Source organism: Penicillium subrubescens (assembly GCF_028828155.1).
Source record: "Penicillium subrubescens strain IBT 31985 chromosome Unknown utg000005l_segment0_segment0, whole genome shotgun sequence".
In the NCBI taxonomy this organism is placed as follows: Eukaryota; Fungi; Ascomycota; class Eurotiomycetes; order Eurotiales; family Aspergillaceae; genus Penicillium; species Penicillium subrubescens.
This window is the reverse complement of record NW_026643155.1, coordinates 55,889-73,493: the sequence shown is the minus strand read 5'-3', so window position 1 is coordinate 73,493 and position 17,605 is coordinate 55,889. Positions and strand designations below refer to the sequence as shown.

Genomic DNA, 17,605 nt, shown 5'->3' with positions numbered 1-17,605 from the left:
ATTCGAGATTCTGGCATGTAATTCTTCTTTGATGACCCTTTTGAAATTGACACGAGAAATGCTATGACCATGTAATGTATACGGTTTTTTTGATACGATGAAATGTAGTTTATTGCTACAGAATTTTGATAAAAAAAGGATGATGTTAATGGCACGACAGGAACGTTCATCAAGACTGATCAAGTGTCGTAAGATAGGATTATACGACTGGGTAGAAATTTCTTATTTTGATGGATAGAGAAAGACATGTAGAAAAACATATAGAAAGTCGTCTATAGTATGTAAGACGCTTTGAGAAAACTTAAAGGACAATGTGCACAAATGAGTATGGAATGGATCATTCGTACATTACTTTCTGACCCTCCGAGCCTACAGTAGCTGGGGTTAGAAATAAGTAGGCAAAATCGGTTAAGACCCCTTGAGCCGTCACCTGAGGGCACAGGAATCTGGCAAGATTGCAAGTGTTATTATCGACTGGTATAGTGACTCGGCTTATACCAAATCAAAGACCCCCAGTTGGCAGCGTCATGACTTGGGCGAGCTAAAGAGAAAGTATTAAAGACCTCTGCAACATCCAGCGATTCAGCCACTCTACGAATATGGACGCACAGCCAAAGGATTGGAGGGTGACAATCAGATTGCTCGGAATCCCCTACTCGGAATCCCTACGACATCCATAGACCTGCAGCCACTGCGATCTCGGAAAGAAGAGCAAGGAGCAAGTGATTTACCACTGCCCATCCTTCGCAGAGCTTTGGCATCGGTTCATTGGTCCCTCTCCACTCCTCTCGCCACGCAGAATATTAATGCAACCGGAATCAGCAAGGGTAGTGAAAGAGCTAATCCTCCGAAGCTGGCTTTTAAGCCAGTCTGGAGCCCTGCCAAGCACATCTCGCGTCCTCAGCCCGGTCACTACCGTGGCATGATGCACCGTCCGTACTGATTATCGGGATAGTGCAACGTCTAACCATTGTTCTGCCCTGAGCATCATGCCAGAGACCATCGATGACAGCCCGTTCCATAGTTCACTTCGGCTTGTATGGCAAGCCACCGCTCCCAAAAGAGTTCACCCTGCCTACACGCCTTGGCTTGTTGCATTGAATGCATGGACAGCGGACTGGGGCAATATCATCCTTTTAGGCCTCACAAGAGAGAACCTGGCAGTGTCTGTGACCCGTGACCCCAGAGAGCCAGATGTAAGCAGAGATTGTAGGCCACTCTCGAGTATGTTTGTGCAATTCGATTGACTTGGGAGCAGCAATTGAGACGTAGAAGCGGAGGAGGGGATTGGGCTTGGCTAGGCTTTTTGAGGAATGGACGGTGTTGGCCGAATTTCTGGCGGTTTAGAGAAGGCAGGTTGACGATTTCTGTGAGAATTTGCCTGATGTGAAGTGCTCGTTGGTGGAAGGATAGACAGACACTCTGATGAAGCCGCGGAGGATGGAGCAGCAGCGGAGTTCGTCGGCTGATTGTGTTGGCCTTTTTCCGGGGAAGTACAACGACCGATCGGGCTCAGGATTTCACAGGATCGCGACCAAGACTAGGTCAGCAACTCTTTGCACCTAGGACAAACGAGGACACTTTTGAGGCAGAAAGGCGAACCTTATATTCTCTGAAGAAGTGTAATAAAGAAGAAGAAACAAGCTCGACCGGGAGGCCCTTATACAAGAGAGAGGAAGAGAGAGGGAAAAGGAACGTCTAGGGGAAAGAAAAGCCCACACGGGAACTCCCATCTGCGGCGGTCGGCCTGATAAGTTTCGAGTCCGCAAAATGACTACCAATTGTGCGGAACTCTGCTGGCCAGGCAAAAAGAGAATCTTAACGTTCGTGTTCATGCTCCTAAGATCCTCAGCGAGCCCATAAGCGCCACAACTTCAAAGGACCCCTTCTGGTGTTAATAGTAATGCACTGGCTTTTGTTTCTACCACTGGCTTATGTTTCATGGCGATGTTATGGGTTTCTGCAGAAGTGTTCCGTACCTCCCGCGCAAAGTGGAGTCGTTTCTCAAGGGCTTCACTGAGTTCTGCCGCGGTATAACTCTCTGATTATCAGTATATGGAGGTAATGAAAGCTAAGAAAGGTGTGACTCTCTGTTACGCAACACTGGGATCCAACGTAGAACTAGAAATAGACGAAAAGAACGAGAAAATGAGGATATTGGTAAGATATGACTTAGGAATACTTCAATTAAAATGTTATGGACTAGGTAATACACGAATAAGAAAAAGGAACGCAAGGAAAAGATAGAGAAACTTCGGAAGAGCATAGTCTAAGTCCGATCTCCTTCATTGTCCATGTTCACAGCATCCCGATTCTCACGCTCTCGGGCCTCAACCTCCTTCTCACGAAGGGTGGCAACAGCAGGAACAGGGGCAGCAGGACGGCCACCAGGAACGGGATCACCAGCAGGGACAGGGTCTAGCAGCACAGGGGGGTCGGCTGCGGGAGGGGGAGGTGGGTTGTGATCACCCACTTCTTGCCCACGCGAGGGGCGGCGGGATGAACGCTCGGAGCGGGGCGAGGGGTGTGTAAAGGTTGGCGATAGCGAACAGGAGCAGGGCGAGCAGCAAAGATGGCGAAAGCGGCGTCAGCCGGCAGCGAGGACAAAAAGATGTCATGCTAGTAACCTTCAGTATACATGAACACCAAAGGCATATAGAGACGGGAGTTGAGAGGCAGAAAACTTCCATGGATCACGGTATAAGGGCCGGTTCCCTCCAAAAGATGCTCCAAACAAACCGACTCAATCTCCCAGCGACGCTCGATGGCATCAAGACAGCGCAGGACATAGCACTGACTGTCACCAGCCTCTAATGTATCGAACTTATCAGTACATCATCAACATCCAAGCAAGAGTATCGATCACAGAACTTACGGTGGCCAGGCCAGTTGCAGTCAATGCAGTTGCCAGGGTCTGCGGGAGAGCGACCACTAGGAGGCTGGAACTGTCAATTGCCTCCGAAATTCGCTCCGTTGGCCATTTCGAAAGGGGGCGGGGGCGCGAGAACTTGACTTTTTTGATGAGAAAGCGAGCGAGAGACGCAGCGAGCGAGCAAGGAAGGGAGGACGGGAGCAAGCAGGCTGGAAGAGAGATTGAGGAGATGCAAGAGGGAAAAGAAATCTACGGTGGGAGGAGAGGAAGTATTTATAATTATTTTGGGGGTCCTGAGGCTATCCCCAGATCACGGATTCGACGCATCTGATTGGTCAGTTTTTACACCAGGCACAAGGACAGCCGATCCTGCGTTATGATTGGCTGGATGACAACTCCTCCAGCCAATCAAAACGCAGGATCCGCCCAGGCACCACCTCTATACAACCCCCGATTCGGACATCAGCCACCAATCCTCCACAGGCTCCCTGGAGATCATGAAGTTGGACACTGTACATTGAAACTTTTCAATACCTCCTGCACTCAAATTACCCGTTGAGTAGTCGTTTTGTCAAGGATGCACGCACCTTGGCTCCGAAAAGGCGATATCGGGAGCACGTCTTGACAGCAATCTCAACCGCTTCGAATCCTTTCTTCCCAGGGAGCAGGCCAATCACCAAATGGACCGTGAGGCTGTGGATGGAATTGTGAGGAATCAGGAAACATGAGAGCATGGATCACACATTCTTCTTGCCATAATAGATATATTCCTAACAGATACATTTGTCGATATACACCCGAAGCCGCTTTACGCACGCACGCAGCAGAGTGTCATGCATCTCCCGCTAGGCCCAGTGAAAGCACGTATGTCATTCCTAGACAGAGGCTAGAGCAAAGAGCTATCATTCATCATCGACTAGCATAGAGCACGACAGGCCATTAACTTCTCAAAGGGCAAACGCTTCCACACCGTATCAGGGACAAGAAATCCACCGCCGTGTGACGGGGCCAAGTTCTGCGCCATCTATCATGTTGTAGCGACAATGTACAGGGTAAAAGTTCAAACTTCTCGTCACGCGAGCTGTAGAGCGAGTTGTACACTGTCTCAGCCCTGTGATCAAGACTCAGTGGTAGAAATTCATTTCTTGTTCTTGATCGTTGATCTATGTCTTCTATATCTGCAGTAGTGTCCGCCTCATGTAAGGAGAAAGGCAATCCTCGATGATGATAACCTCATTATGAAGAATTTTCGTGACGCCGTAAGACAGTGGATATCTGGCGAGATCGACAATCTGCTGACTTTTCAACAACCCGCCATTGTGAATCTTTTCCTCGAGGGCTGCGCCGGCATCTTCGATTTCTGGTAAAGCTCGCTCAAAGTTATGGCATCGGACTTAATGATAGAATCAAAAACGAGCGTGGGTCTCGACTCCTGCAAAAGAAAAAGAAAAGAAAAGAAAAGAAAAGCTAAGAAAAGCGCCAGACATGACTATGATAAGTGTGCATCAGGTGTTTCATGTTTATTGGGCATGGAAAGACATAAGACCTTGCAGCGCATTGAGTGCCTCGGATATTTTAACTGGCTGATCCCTATCGCCACAAATTGGAAGGCGCTGATTAGGTATCCCTTTGTTGCCAAGTAACTAGTCAATTTGTCAGTAAAACTACGATTCACTAGTTATCAAAAATTGGGCTAACACTTATACTATGTCCCTTGTTTATGCAGTATTGTATTGTATACCTAAGAGACCCTCTCACAAATTTTCTCCAAGAAACCTTTAGACTTAAGTACCTGTTCATCGAAGAACTATCAACACTTAACCGACTGCTTACTCTATTACTTTTCCGGCTACTTAGATTCAGGAGTTTAGAGGCGATTATTCCTGAGATTCAGATACTTAGTTAAATTAATTTACCTATAGCTTTAACTAGCTTTTAGGGCTAAGTAGGCTAACTTTCCCTGCAGAGAGCTTTTAAGCTAAAGTTATCTACCTATGTACCTACCGGATAATTTGTATAACTAGCCTGTAAGAAGAATCTAGGGTAATCGTAGCCTAGTATACAGATAATTAGGGCCCCTAGGCCTACCTTATTGTCCCGAGAATAGACCGAATCCCGATCGCGTTAAAAACTTAAACTTAATATAGTTATATAAGGTAACAAATCTGTCTTACTTATATATAAACTTTACAATAGAAATTCGAGTTAGCCTAAGGTAATTTTATTAGGAACCCCCTTCTCAGACGACAGTAACGTAACTTAAGCTAGAACAAGGAGTAAGTTTTTATTAGTCTTTCTTAAAGGTTGAAATATCGAAGTTCGTTCTATTATTTCTTACAGAGGGTTACCTACCTTCGGCAGAGATTAGCGGGCTACGTCCCGGAAAGGATCTATAGCCCGCCTCGGAACTACAGACTAGAATATTCGCGCTGCTCTCTGAATAAAGAGATAGCGTAGGATCTTTGTTAACAGCTAGCGAACTAGAGTAGCGCGTATCTCTACCTATTATTTCGCGGATACACCGTGGCGTATCGAGGCTAGTGCGCTGTATTGTAAGTCAGTAACTACGGAGCGCTTCTTTGCAACAATAATAGACGGAGCAAGAGTTTGACTGTTTGACGGAATGTCTTCTAATAATCTATACCTTCGGTTCACTATTGCTCCTTGAACTTGTATCTCCACCCCCCACTACAGTCTGGCCATGACTGTGCCCTTCCTCCTACCCTAGCCCCTCCATATGGCTTCTCTGTGTGGGTACGCTTCGAATCCCCGTGACACATAAATTCCCTTCTGCTAGAGCAGCTCTGTCAACAAGGAGAACCCGCGACCATCTGTTCGTCCCTCGTCTACGTCCGTCTCTCCCACGGAAAGCCACCACCGTGACCCCTCTACTTACATCGAGAAGCGCTTGAAACCCCCTGTTTCAAAGCTTTACCCATGATCCCAGTCGGCGTGGTTGGTCCCCAGTGCAACACAAGCCTGCACTGCTGGCTGAACCTCCGAATGTTCCCTCGCAACGTGACAGTCATTTCGGAGTCAGCGACTTCAAAAAATCAAGTCCGATTTGAAGTGCTCATTCAGGCCAAGTCAAACCTTTCACAAAGACGCAAGGCCTCGCGCCAAATGGTATGGCAGCATCGATGAATAGTCGAGGCTACTCACTCATCTCATCGCTGTTCGTCTCCATTCCTCTGTTGGTTGCAATCCTATCATCCGAGCCTGCCATCCCACCTCTTGATCCCAAGTTCTTGAGAGCGCATTTCGCAATTTTCCCAGGCATGATGGGCCAGCCAACAACCTTCACTTCTTCGGATTTCCCGCGTGAGAACGTGAGGACCTATATCCTTCATTGTGAGCTGGCGTGGGCCGGCTACTCCACGCTGAGCGATCGAACGTCGCGACACTACTGGGTTGTTGAAGCTTCTCACTCATTCGGCCCTCTACCTCCGGAGGATGTATCAAAGTGAAGTTCTCAAATTCCCATCTTGAATAAACTAAGCGTGCTGTGCTAGCGACCTTCTATTTCTCCTTTCACATCTCTCTCTACGCCTCTCGTCTACACTTCTCTCTACACATCTGTGTACGCAGCTCTCTATACCTCTAAATTCGATCCGGACTCGCTCCAGCATCGGCAAAATATTAATTATTGGCCAATTTGGTCTTACTCTTTGAGATACTGTTGGCGACGAAGTACAAAGAACCATCCTAGTCTCGTAATGACGAAGTCGGTTTCGCATAAGCTTCGTCTTGCTTTATCTTGTCTACCTCCGAAACCCTATCCGTGCCAGCGTCACAGGCTCCCAGCCTAGACGCGAAAGCATTCGACAATGGATGAACTTGGTGGCTAGGCTCTTCTACCCCACAACATGTTCCGGATTCTACTTTATGTCAGATGATAATTAACAAGGCCAAAAGATCAGTGATATCTGCGCTGAGCCAAGGGCCGATATATATTGTACGCAACATCTCAGGGCACGCCATAACATAAAAGCCGCGCTGGATCAGAAAGGAAAGGCCTCGCTCTCTGCCCCATAAAGCAGATATGGCCTGGGGAGGGGTGGGTTAGGTAGTGAGTAAGCGCGAGGTCAGAACTAGTCAGCGTTGACACTTAATTACAAGGCGCTGATGATGACATTGATCACATCGGCTATCTCGGTAATTACCTAAGGCAATGGCGTTGTTTAATCATCTATGACGTGAACCTTGCTTATCGGAATGTGGGTCTTTTTCTCTCAACCGTTCGGGACCTGTCTGTTTTGGAGATCAGCTTTATTACATAGTAGACTCGTACGAATATTCTGATGTATTTTGCACCACTGCATATGTACATTGAATGAATACAATCTGGTATCGGAACGGGGAACAAAATGGTTAATCTAAAGGTAAGCCTGAAGAAGATTTCCCAAGCCCCACAAGGCCTGCTTCAAGGATCGTGGGCCTTGGATCGCAGATATGTCCTCTATGAGGTTCCAACAAGGGAAGGAGGACGATAGTATCCTATATTTCTAGTAGGAAGGAAATCTCTACGAGTAAAGAGGCACGATTTCGACCAAAAATGTGATGGGGGCCACAAGTGAACAGCAAAATCCTAGCAAGCTTTGATCCTCCCCCACAGCAACGCCCGGATTATTCAATTTACACGAAATCCCGAAATCCCGAAATCCAGAATCATCGAAACGCGATGATGAGATCCTTCACTTCTGACTTGACCTAAAGAACTAGATACTGAGCACAACGAGAAAAGGCCTCATCACAGACAACTGAGACATCCTTTACATCCAAGAGTTTCTTGAAGATTATTGGGTAGGAATCGGTCCGATATGCCGTCATTCGCTATCTTGGTGAGATCCACGAACCGAATTGCGGTCAAACCAGCTCACACTACTGCCATCACAGTATGGTCAATGAATTGGCTCTGATTGTTGCAATTTCACGAGGAATCTGAGCTGGGCTTGAAGTGTGTGACAAAAAATAATATAAAAGGAAGTCAAAGGTAAGGTCGTAAGTATTGTCTATCAAAGTTCCAAATCTTCTCAACGCTACGTGCTAGATAGAAGTTTGCACACCAACTCCTGACGATTTGCTCTATTTTTTGCCTGCATCTTCACAATGCTATTTCCATCTATAATTCTTCTTCTTCTGCTGGCAGCATTCGATATGAGTGCGAAGGCACTACCTACAATCACCCAGCCACTCGCGGACTACATGTGGCCAACACAATTTGTGAGAAGCGGCGAGGCAAACATTCAAGTCCTCGTCCAAGGTGCAGGACCGACTGTTGTTCTCTTGCCTTCTTACGGACGTGATGGCGGGGATGATTACAATTACTTCACCAATTCCCTGGTAGATGCAGGGTACCTTGTCCTGCGTCCGCAACCACGCGGTACCTTCCAGTCAACCGGACCAATGAAAAACGTCACTCTGGGAGATCTTGCAGCAGATGTCGCGACCGTGATTGATGCACTAGGTGGCGGGCAAGCTATCGTGATTGGCCACGCCTTTGGTACATTTCTCGCCAAAGTTAGCTCTGTCTTGTATCCGGAGAAGATCCCTGCAATCGTTGTGGCAGCTCCCGGCGGCATCGACTTGCCGACCGCTATCGCCGGAATGCCTTTTATTGCTGGTAACACCTCTTTGCCTCTTTCTGAGCGACTCGAGGCTCTTGAAACGGCGTTCTTTGCACCCAATCATGACGCGCACATTTGGCTGGAGGGTTGGTATCCCGAAGTTCTTGCCATGGAACGTGCGGCCGTGGCAGCCTACGGTAGCTTGGCTTCACACTGGGGTGGTGCCGATACGGCACAAGTTTTGGAGATTATCCCTGCGAACGACCCGTTTCAGCCAGGGTCGGAATGGAATGTCACGACCACTCTATATCCGAACCGAGCAACCTCGAAAATCATCGCGGATGCCTCCCATGCTCTGTTCCCTGAGCAGGGAAAAGCTGTTTTGGAGGCCATTCTGCCTTGGCTGAATCTTCAGAGCTCCAAGGTGTAAACTTGAAGTATGCGATGTGATGAAATGGTATGGGGTGACGGATCTCGGAGAGGCAAGCCTTTATTGGAAAGGCAGGAGGAGGGGAGGGGAGAGGAGAGGAGAGGAGAGGAGAGGAGAGGAGAGGAGAGGAGAGAAGATACGTCCTCAGTCTAACATAGAAGGTAGAGCCTACATAGAAATGGAGAACTCAATTCCTAGAAATTACTTCGAAATTTCTTGAAAGGTGGCTTTGTGAAGAAATGACCCGCGAGATATTCCTTGATTTTGATTCTTTTTCTAGGACATCATCGTTGCTACATGTTCCCCGTCCTGAAACTCACTAAGCATTTGCTGTACAAATTGCATCATCTCATACTGATATTCCTGCTCCTTGATGATAAGGGGGTTTCCGACATTTGTAGACTGCTCCATGTAGGCCCTCTCGTTAAGCACCGGGCGTCCATTTCTTAGAAAGTAAACAGCCAGACGGTATAGAGATAGGCTATTGGAGATTAGAACACCCCTTGCCATTTTGTCGTAAGGATTGGCAGGATGACCTCTGAATTGCTTCCAAATGCCATACCACGTTTGCAATCCTCGTTCTAGAGCAGACAGATCCACTGGCAGAATTGAGGTCTGGGCTTCCAGTAGTAGTGAATGCATTGCCAAGATCAGCAGGTTCAACCCAAATGTGGTTACGTGTGATGCCGAGATAACCTGACCGATCAACAAGCCTCTCACAGAGGATAAAAAACAGCTAGACGGATCCTGTGCCGGAAATTGGGCCCACAAGGATGCAGAGCAGGCATTCCAACTGGAGTCATCACAAGGAAAAGAAGCCCTTGTATCTGTTGGCGAGAGGAGGGGCTTGCTGCCGCAGAGTATTGATTGGTAGCAGTCCACTGCATAAACGCCCCAAAGAACTCTCTTCTCAGACTCCTTTCGAATCCAGGCTTCCCAAGATCGTGCATTTCGTGCCGCTTTGGAGCACTCCCCGTGAATTTTGAGGAAGCCTGCATATCGTATCGTTGTGATGAGGAGTGGATGTAATAGTCGCGACGCGGCCCGCTCAGCGACTCCACCGTTCGCCATAATAGCGAATTGCAAAAGTACTAGGGCTTGCGTTTCTTCGAATATCGGTGACTGTCCATCGGAACGGAGACAACATTTGGCCAGAATTGAGGGAAGGGATCCATAGATAAGCCGTGCGTCTGATGGGGATGACGAGTGACTGCCAAAGCCGGCACCGATGAAGCATATTGTTCGAACAAGGACCGACGGCGATGAGGCCAGACAAAATGTAGGCATATGCAATAGAGGGAAAAAGGGATGAAATTGAGAAAAGAAAAGCCTTGCGTATATCTCCAATCGGAGCACAGGGATAGTTTCCGGACGTTCTAGTTCCAGAGTATAGTCGGCTGGAAGCCGGAAATTGTCCGGGTAAAGAAATCCTGCACAGGATACTTGTTCTGGAGCGATGTGTGAGTATGCCAGCGCGGTGATGTGGTCTTGGGGCGGGGTGGGATCGCCGGATGTTGAGGTCTGATCTTCTGCGCTGCATGTCCAAGAGCTCATGTCGATGAAGTTTTCGAGGTCAGCTAGCCGAGATAAAAAGTCGGGTTCATCAGTCGATGGTGATGCCAAGAATGAAAGGTCATCATGTGGCTCGTTCAATGACTGTAAGTCTGGACTTTGACTTTGACATGGCATATTTTCACTGCCTATTTGTGGCGATTGAATGGAGTCGCTCTTCGTGGATCTTCGCGGTCGCTGCTTCCGCCCGGCTCTCACACACGGCCACCCTTTTTGCAGACATCGTGAACAGGGCGACCCCTTTTTGTCCACATCACATCGGACCTTGGAAGCGGCGCAAGCGACACAGCTCTTGTTCATTTTCCGGCGTCAATCGAACGTAGACGACCGGGAAAAGCGGCATCGGGGATTGTCGGTTTGGTGGGTGGCTGGAACTTGTAAAGGGAAAAATCCGGTGGCAGTGGTGACGCGCGCCAATTTCCGACATCTCAGCCCGACGGGGCGTTTGTTGGTGGCAGCCACTTACTTTTTTCTAGAACATACAGATCGAAGCATGGATTACTAGCGCCATTGGGGGTTCGTGCTTACTCTAGATAACGTTGGATCAACAGATTCTTATCAACACTTACAAGTGACGATCGGGTATTTTATGTGAAGTCCCGAAATCCCGACAGCCCGTATCGTCGAAAGACCATTCAAAATAGATGTCGACTGCTTTAAAAGTCAACCTGTTGACCACAAAGAGAACTCTACCTTCACATCAAAAAAGGGGACCATTGAATATCAAGATTCCAATTATTCGAATCCCTATCTCAGAAACAAAACAAGTCCGATCATCATGTCGGAAACCCAATTCACCGAGACGACCGGAATGTGTACTTCGCCGACTCGAACATGGTTCGATCGTTTCTGTCTTGTGCAGAGACTGGCAGATCCCAAAACTCACTCCCCATGGCAGAAGCATGCCATCACCATGGTAGTCACTACAATGGCCTTCACTGCACCCTTTGCCTCCTGCATCCTCTTCCCGTCCTTCACCACCCTCGTCGATTATTTCCATACAACTGAGACCAAAGTCGCCCTGACGACGACCGTCTTCCTCCTGGGTCTAGCAGTTGCTCCATTGTGGTGGAGTACATTAAGCCAGGAGTACGGTCGCCGACCAGTGCTCGTATTCAGCTTCCTTCTCTCAACGGTCGCCGTGATCGTCTGTGCCGTGTCAAATTCACTCCCATTGATCATCGTCTTTCGCCTCATTGAGGCACTGGGCTGTTCATCTGCACAAAGTGTCGGAGCGGGTGTCATTAGCGATATTTATATTTCCACTGAAAGAGGATCAGCGCTAGGATGGTTCTACCTTGGCACCTTGATCGGACCTTTGATTGCTCCGATCATTGGAGGTGCCCTTCAAATTTGGCTTGGCTGGCGATCGCCGCTTTATTTCATGGCCATCTTCACATTCATTACCGCAATCCTCACGATGTTATGTCTCCCTGAGACGTTGATCAAAGCTTCCACTGAAGACCAGGAGGAAAAGCTTCAGTGGCACCAAACAGCAAAGCGTGACTTGCTGGCCCCATTGCCAAAGTTGAAATTCCTGTTGGTGCCGTCGATATCTTTGACAATCGCCTATGTGAGCATATGTTTCGCCAGTCTCTATTGTTTCAACACGACTCTTCCTTATGCGTACGCGGCGCCACCTTATAATTTCTCTGCCATTGAGACTGGACTCTGCTACATCAGCAATTGTCTTGGTTACGCGATTGGAAGCGTCGTCGGTGGAAAATTGAGCGACGCCAAGCTGCTCAAATACCAGGAGACGCATGGTGGAGAGATTCGCCCGGTCGAGAGAATCAGGACCGTATGGTACGGTGTTGGCTTCGTCCCCGCTGGCCTGATCATCTATGGCTGGCTGGTCGAAAAACAGGTCTTCTGGGTCGCCCCTCTGGTTGGAGCATTCCTGTTTGGACTAGGACTCATGCTTGTCACCTCGACCATCATGCCCTTCCTGGTGGATATCAAACCGGGGGTGGGTGCTTCTGTTGTGGCTGATTTGAACTTGGTTCGGAACGTTCTGGCCGCTATTGGCACTGTTTTGTCTCCAATTGCAGTCACAAATATTGGATTCGGATGGTGGATGACCATTATGGCCCTTCTATGCTCCTTGGCGGTCTTTTTGATCGTGATTGTTATCTGGAAGGAAGGGGCTGAGAAGAAGCCAGACTCAGAATCTGTTGTGTGAGACCTGTTGTCTGTAAAATAGATGAAAAATTATGAAATGACCCTGAGTACGATAGCATATGGATAGTACTGATCATTCTCTCTGCATGTGTTCAATCCACAAGTAGATTAACAATTCGAGTCAAAAATGCGTTCTGAAATATATTCCGGCAATGCCCACGGACTTATGACGTCCTCCTTAACGTTGTGCGCTACCTATATCAGCCCCGACTGTACGTTGGACATAGTGCTCTATTGGTATTTGAAATATGAACATGATTGGTCAGCTAATGGAGTGGGCTAACTAGTCCGGAATGTGCCATTTAGGGTTTGTCCCCTGGGCCAAATAATATATCCAGGGTGCAGACGGGCCGATGCGGCCTTCGGCGGTGTGCGGCGCTCGGTAGTTACCGTCATACGTAGTCTTACTGTATGAGATCTTCGCCAAGCGTGGCGAAGAAAGCTCGAACATCTGTTCAAAATTTGGCTGCCTGTTCATAATTCAATTTTGCCCTTTGGATCCTCTGCGATTGGTACCGAAGGTGGCGCAGCGTTGTATTCCAGCGGTAGATTGTCTGCGACAACTTAGGAAGACTTGGCACTTGGCAGTTTCCAGATTGGGTCGGGACGCCGGTCTTGATGATAGGAAACTCAGAACTTCGGTTCTCCTCAATATTCTATTTAAGTACTTCAAAATGATTGGCCTCGCACATTATATCTTCTGCCAAATTCCTGACAACTTTGGATAATGGATTTATACCAGAACTTCTTCCAATATATTATTACCCTGAGCTCCCAAACCTGAAGACTATTACGATCGATTCCAGTCCCGAACAACCCGTCTCAGTATCAAAATCACAAGATTGGAAGAGCAAAAATGATGACCAAATCCTGGATCCTTGCTGGTTGCATGATGTTTGCCTTCTCAAACGCTACATCCACGAACCTCCTTCAAGAACGCAACATTCCACTTAACCTGGCTCTGGAGATTGCAGAGTCTTCCGTCCAGGCCTGCGCCAAGGACGGATATAGCGTGTCAGCAGCTGTGGTTGGCCGTGATGGCATCTTGCGTGCTCTGCTTCGGGCTGATCAAGCAGCTATCCACACACCCGAGGCGGCGCGTAGGAAGGCCTATACATCTGCGTCGTCGCGTACGGCAACCAGCGCCATGGTGAAGAACATTCAAAATCCTGGCGCTTCTCAGCTTGTATCAATTGACGACTTCCTCATTCTCGCCGGTGGTGTGCCAATCAAAGTCGGAAACGAGACGATCGGCGCCGTTGGTGTCGGTGGTGCTCCCAGTGGTGATCTCGACGAAGCTTGCGCGCTGGCCGCACTCCGGAAAGTGGCAGGCAAGCTAGACTGAACTACCTGACAATATCCTGATCGGAAGCATGGCTTGTGGGCCATCGGCACATTTGACCTGTACCTTCTATAGTTGAAGTTTGTTCTGTTTTTGTACCAGAAAATGCTATGACATTGCTTTTATGGCAATGTTCACTCTTAATGGCAGGTACAATAAGCAGTTAACTGAGAGAGGTAATCGAAAATTGGATGTATAGACAAAGAAATATAGCTTGTTTCTTCATTCAGGTAGACGGCGAAAAACTGAACCATCTCATGAAGATAAACAACAAACGTTTGTTTTCATTCCTCACCGAGACCACTAAAATGATGCAATAATCCGCTCCTGAATGTTGATCCCGAAAGGGAAAGCATCCAAGGCATTTGACCTTAACTCGGTCCTTTCACCGAAGTCAAACCAGACCTTCGATATACCCCCCGAATCGGCGAGGCTTTTCAATATGCTCAGTGAGTACTAGAGCTTCATGGGCACTCAATATTCCCACATGAGATGGAGTGACTAGGAAATTACAGCGCCAAATTGGCCAGTACCTGGATGCACAAAGATGGATTGGAGGCTTTGTCGACACAGAACCCTGCCTACTCGTAGAATAATGGCGCTCGGCCCATCAAGGTGGTTCCGCATACCTACGATGCGATCTAGACCATACAGGCGATTGGCGACCAACTCATTTAAAGAAGTCTGAGTATGATATATCTTCATTTTCTTCTTTCTAGAACTCTTCAAAGTCAAGTGTATGCTCGATTGTGGCTAGTGCCTGGCCAACATGGATCTCACCCGTTCTAGTCAGCAGCCTCTTCAAAGACTTTCGGCATCACGTTGTTGCCTGTTGCCGATCAGCCGCCATCGGGATCTCGGAGCAAATGTGATTACGATCAGAATGAGAAGACAGATATAGTCCGGGTTATGCAACAAAAGGGGACCCGAGGGAACGCAAATCAATGGTTGCTTCTTTCTAACAATAAGGTATCCGTAGCTTTCAAAGTCGATGCGGGTACAACTGTGGGCCACAGATATATTCCGAGATAGAGAGTGGGGGGCGTATCCTGTCTGCGATACCAACGGCTGTTCCTTCTTGATAACTCTATGCATACCTGCCTCTCCAGAGTTTCGAACCTCGGATAATACTGAAAATTGGATTCTGGCCCGCTGAGCTCAGATACACCCGCAACTACTCTATCCATCAAATATATCCAAAGCCCAATTGCCTTTCATATCCTCTCTGGAGCCGATTTACGGCTTTGGACTGCCCTTTCGTGCTCCAAACTCGCGAGAATAAACGATGCAGTGCCATGGACGCTGTTATACAGCAAAGGCTGTGAAGTATAGTACTGGCATTACAATTAGCTCGAGCAAGGCAAATTGAAATTCCAAAATGACCAACCTCATACGAAGCCGTCGAATTCAAGCTGCAGACTGCGACCGTTCCGTTATAGCCCAAGGTCCCATTGCTGTTCTGTACAACAAATGCGTCCACGATGTGCCGGTAGCATTTACTTGCTGTATCGGTGGACTTTGCAGCTAACCGTTTCGGGAGATATCCAAGTCTTGCGGCTTTGTACAGCGCATACGTAAACATGGCAGACCCACTAGATTCAATATAATTTCCAGGGCGGCCAGGAAAGGTCATGAGTTGCCACCAGCACCCGGTCTGAGCATCTGCCGCGCTGATAACAGCATCGCTCAGCCGGACCAACCGCCGCTGAAGATATGTTCGCAGCTTCAAGGGTAAATTTGGAGTCTCCAGCTCCAATGTATCCACCAGAGCCATTAGGTACCAGCCCATAGACCGACTCCAAACATACGGACTGGCCCCGGTAACGGAGTTTGCCCAGACAGCCTTCTTAGAGGCGTCGTATCCGTGGACTAGAAGCCCAGTGCTGTTCTGCCTGCAATGCGTCCAAAGCAGGTCTAACTGCTTCATGATATCGTCGGCAACGGCTGAGCTATTGTCGGCAGCGAGGGCGGTGGTGTAGTAGGAGAGAAAAGGTATGACAGAGTACATACCGTCCAGGTAGCTCCATTGCGGGTAGACGAAGTACCAATACCCACCAATGATATTTCGGGGTTGGAGATTGATGGACTCTCGCAGCGTATCCAGAGTTACCTTCAACGTGGCATTATGGGTTTCTTCATATCTAGAATGGTACTTTATTACCGATATCGAGTAAAGGGTATGATACGTGGGACGGCAGCTTACTGGTGTAGCAAACTCTTTCCAGTCGAAAATCTATCCAATGGAATTTGGGTGTCCTGTGTGGCATTCAGGAGAAAGGGTACCACACTGTGCGTGCTGTCTGCCAGATAGTCATGCAATCGGCTCTGAGAGGATATGGGCTCCGGAGTATGGTAGTATTCCAACAGACGCAGGACGGCTGTCTGAAAGAATCCGACTTGAAGGTAAGTAGATGAGGACGCCTTAGGACCTGGAGGCATCATGGCCTGTCCTCGGTCGATGACACTTTCCGCCATCCAGGCGGAGTATGGGCGTGTCGTGTCTGCTGCTGAGGCCGAAGGAGTGTCTATACAGACGCTCAAGAGACAGATGAAGAGAATGCGCATCATGATGGCGAATAATTTGGTTGTGTTTGCCGCAAAATCCAGCTGTTTTGGATTGGTGTTCCTGGATCCAGGGATCGTTAGTAGCCCACAGTGGCCCCCTTAAGTGGCGTTTCCCACACCGCCTTGAAATGCTTGAAGTCTGACCACTGGCGCTCATTAAGCATCAATGTCTGTTCACAGGAGCTCGCGACCTGGTCGGAAAGCCATTATAGGACGGTCCCTCCTGATATACTGCCAGTGGATTCTTTTTCTGCTAACTTCCATATTACAAAGCTCACTCCTCCGATGTGTTGGGGTCGCGATTATGAAAATGGGGATGATTTATGAGGCTTTGACAGTGGTTCCGACCGGCGAACACGCACTTGAGCGAGGGGGAGCATGCACTTCGGTCCAATGAACTTGCGTACAATTCCAAATAGACAATAGAATAGGGTATAGCGGACTAACCAGGATTGGAGATGAATGCTATGGCCTCTATGGAATTAACCCCCACTAGGAATAGACTCAAGGGGGCGCTTACCACCCGGGTAATTCGTGGCTGAACTCGCTCGCATACACGAGCTGCACCTTCGTCGTTGGACACGACCTGAATGCACGTTGGACTCAGTCAGTGATCATCATAAGAGCGTATTGAGAAGATACGAAAGAGGATGAGTGGGAAAAGGCCATGGGCTCAATATTTGACTACACAGCCTGACGAGACAGTCCATCTCGAGTGGTAGAAGGATCTAAATGCTTGGTAGATTAGCTGAGGAATTCAGATAAACGGTCCGGGTGCGACCGCTTGGGAGTACCATTAATGCTTGCCTTGGAAACCTGGATGTAGCAGCAGCGAGGGTGTCCAGCTTAGCAAGCACATTCTTTAGGCTCAGCAGTATAAGCGTGCAGGATCAGATCGAAGATTAAAAGGTTATCATGTGCTCAGCCTGTCTATCTGCAGGATGGATATCAGGGACGACCTGCGAAGACGGATCAGATTGCCCCGTAAGCGCACGCAGTCAGTCCCCATCGCAGAATAAACTGAACATGTTGGTACCTCATCGGCATATTTGATATTTGATTTTGCTTGTTCTGCG

At 48.3% G+C, this 17,605-nt stretch overlaps 5 protein-coding genes across 5 annotated transcripts; 3 read left to right on the top strand and 2 right to left on the bottom strand.

Annotated features, from left to right (window-relative positions):
- Positions 1 to 2,269: 2,269 nt before the first annotated feature.
- N7473_006562 (uncharacterized protein) lies at positions 2,270 to 2,618 on the bottom strand (the record flags this gene model as incomplete). The annotated part of the gene is made up of 2 exons (XM_057152502.1): positions 2,270 to 2,439; positions 2,474 to 2,618. 2 exons carry the CDS (start codon positions 2,616 to 2,618, stop codon positions 2,270 to 2,272), a joined length of 315 nt encoding a protein of 104 aa, XP_057006840.1.
- Positions 2,619 to 7,981: 5,363 nt separating this feature from the next.
- On the top strand, positions 7,982 to 8,869 carry N7473_006561 (alpha/beta fold hydrolase; the record flags this gene model as incomplete). Its single annotated transcript, XM_057152501.1, has 1 exon — positions 7,982 to 8,869. One exon carries the CDS (start codon positions 7,982 to 7,984, stop codon positions 8,867 to 8,869), a length of 888 nt encoding a protein of 295 aa, XP_057006839.1.
- A 2,350-nt stretch (positions 8,870 to 11,219) lies between these two features.
- N7473_006560 (MFS transporter) lies at positions 11,220 to 12,623 on the top strand (the record flags this gene model as incomplete). The annotated part of the gene is made up of 1 exon (XM_057152500.1): positions 11,220 to 12,623. The coding sequence occupies one exon, from the start codon at positions 11,220 to 11,222 to the stop codon at positions 12,621 to 12,623; it is 1,404 nt and encodes a 467-aa protein (XP_057006838.1).
- An 855-nt stretch (positions 12,624 to 13,478) lies between these two features.
- On the top strand, positions 13,479 to 13,967 carry N7473_006559 (GlcG/HbpS family heme-binding protein; the record flags this gene model as incomplete). Its single annotated transcript, XM_057152499.1, has 1 exon — positions 13,479 to 13,967. The coding sequence occupies one exon, from the start codon at positions 13,479 to 13,481 to the stop codon at positions 13,965 to 13,967; it is 489 nt and encodes a 162-aa protein (XP_057006837.1).
- A 1,211-nt stretch (positions 13,968 to 15,178) lies between these two features.
- Positions 15,179 to 16,693, bottom strand: N7473_006558 (uncharacterized protein; the record flags this gene model as incomplete). The annotated part of the gene is made up of 4 exons (XM_057152498.1): positions 15,179 to 15,298; positions 15,352 to 16,105; positions 16,168 to 16,590; positions 16,647 to 16,693. The coding sequence occupies 4 exons, from the start codon at positions 16,691 to 16,693 to the stop codon at positions 15,179 to 15,181; spliced, it is 1,344 nt and encodes a 447-aa protein (XP_057006836.1).
- Between the last annotated feature and the right edge of the window lie 912 nt (positions 16,694 to 17,605).